Here is a 2,410-nt window from a genome sequence, read left to right as displayed (position 1 = left end):
GATACACTGATGTGTATCACTGAGGTGATACGATATCGGCTTCATGTTGTACTCACATAGAGGAGAGATCCAAGATCAAATAGGGTGCGTTCAAGAAGCACAAGAAGCAATTTCCTCTTAATGGAAATCATTGTAACGCAATAGTGGCGTTCACATTTTTATTCAATTTTTTTACATTCCTTTTATTTGAAACAACAAGGAATGTAACTTGAAATGCAGACAGTTACATGACTTCTAAAATATGACACCGGTATACATTTTATTCTCTGGAGTAGAAGCTATTCCCACCTGGATCCCATATCCTTTATGTAATAATTATTTCCACTCAATCAAACCTAAATTCAGGTGAAAATAGTCTGAAAGAGATAGGGATGTATGGGTCATTGTTGAACCTTCTTTTTTCCAACTTCCTCCACATATCTGACTCCCAGGTGAGGAGGGGTAAGGCTAAAGGCTATGCCTGGACTACCAGAGAGCATCCCCCTTGGGGAGCGCACCCTTCACTCCCAGTCCCAGGAGCAGCTCACTCCCCAGACAGAAAGCACCGTGTTCAGCCTGTCCCGCAGCGAGTCCCTCTGGACCAATGAGTCGGCCCGCAGCACATGTGAGATCTACTGGTTCCCATTCCACCTCATGTCCACCGGGGGCAGCATCTTTGCCTGCGGCTTCATCTTGAGTGGCCTGTATTTCGCTGGCTACTGCAGGAAGGCCACCAACATCCTGGGCCCGGCCCTGGTGTCCATTGGCCTGATGGTGCTGGTGGTGGGCGTGGTGCTGATCCCCATCACTAAGGAGAACAGGAAGCAGCCCACCATGAAGAAGCCCTTCAGTTACTACAGGCAACCGGTCTTTAAATTATGAGGTGGGCCGGGCGCGGCATTCCTGTCTTGTATGCTGTGGTCCTGGATAGTCCTCAGGCTCAAAGTCTGATTATCAGACCATTTAGTTTCCCAAAAGCACAATGGAGGATTGGATACTTCTCTGCTGAGCATGGCTACACTACAATTAACTTGTAGGGGGACATGATTCGTTCTATTTTCTTCCACCACTACGGATGTATACATACAGTATTTTAATATCTGCATGACAAAGTATATATTATAACCAAGTTACAGGTGGTTCTTTGACATTTGATCTTAAGCATTTGAAGGCACTAGAAAGTTACCATGCTGCCAAATAACACAATTATAAATATAGTCCACTGCCTTTATGCACAATTATTAGAATGAGTGACAACAAGCATATTGAGAAGAAAGATGTGTGCATGCATATTGATGAGAGCAGGATTGAGTATTGACAGAATGCCTTTGTGGTAGGCTACTGATTCATGAATAATTAAATAAATAACATGTGCTTATTTGGTGATGGATGCATTTTCTTTTCAGTTGTAGCCTATATTCATCACATTCACAGCCATTACAGACTTCCAGTGACATGGATGGGTGTGTGTATGTGTGTGTGTGTGTGTGTGTGTGTGTGTGTGTGTGTGTGTGTGTGTGTGTGTGTGTGTGTGTGTGTGTGTGTGTGTGTGTGTTAGATGTAATCTCTGTGAAGGGCAGTGTGACACTTGACTGACCCAACAAATTGAAAGTTTGTAGTGCCAAGTGTAAGTGAAGAACATCACACTTTTCATAGCATTTGAATGTCCTTCTCGGTGACTGGACTGAAACTTTGATTTCACACAAAACCTCAATTTTAGAGTGACTATAAAATACTATTAGAATAATTATGTTTCTGTTTCTGTTCAGGATGCCCTATGTGACTGACAAGGTTTCTCTAAATATGGCAAATTATATCAACATGGTCAGTTTAGCTGATGTATAGGGTAGTAAGACTATTATTTCCACGACATTCCCTTCTTCATTTTCACTTATAGGTGAATACTAATTTGACTGGCAAATTACATTACGTCGAAAGACCTGAGTTGGCCTGCACACAAGCTGCATCATTTGCATCAAGCAACAACACCCTATGCGAGACAACCACTCCTGGTGAATAGGCTACTGTAAAATAAGTGCACCATTAGAAAGTATAGCTCTTTTTGTTTGTCTATTTTATAGGTCTAAAATGTGTTTGTAAATAATTTAAATTATAGTCTGTTATCGTGACAAATGACGTTTTTTTTTTAAGAAGAAGAAAATAAATGGTGTACTGTCTACCTTTCGCTCTGAACACGTCACGTTGGGGCGGTTCTCACAACAGGTGTGCCCTCTGGGTGCGAGAAGAACAGAAGGAACATAATAGACGCACCTTCCGTTATTTTCAGGGTGTATCGACACAATGATGGACCTTAGATGCATAGGCGGGTGTGTGCCGTTATTTTTTCTGGCTATTGCTTTTGATGTTATTGGTTTCATTATCCTGTTCATTGGAATTTTTGCCAATTTGCGAATCGATGGCAGGTTTTATG

General features: G+C 42.0%; 1 protein-coding gene across 1 annotated transcript; it reads left to right on the top strand.

The window, feature by feature from the left end:
* Positions 1-456: 456 nt before the first annotated feature.
* On the top strand, positions 457-861 carry LOC311103458 (phosphoinositide-interacting protein-like; the record flags this gene model as incomplete). Its single annotated transcript, XM_084145027.1, has 1 exon — positions 457-861. One exon carries the CDS (start codon positions 457-459, stop codon positions 859-861), a length of 405 nt encoding a protein of 134 aa, XP_084001153.1.
* Positions 862-2,410: the final 1,549 nt, after the last annotated feature.

The sequence above is a fragment of the Coregonus lavaretus genome (assembly GCF_964263955.1).
Source record: "Coregonus lavaretus genome assembly, chromosome: 28".
Lineage (NCBI taxonomy): Eukaryota > Metazoa > Chordata > Actinopteri > Salmoniformes > Salmonidae > Coregonus > Coregonus lavaretus.
The sequence above is the reverse complement of the archived record's forward strand: the minus strand, read 5'-3'. Positions and strand labels throughout refer to the sequence as shown.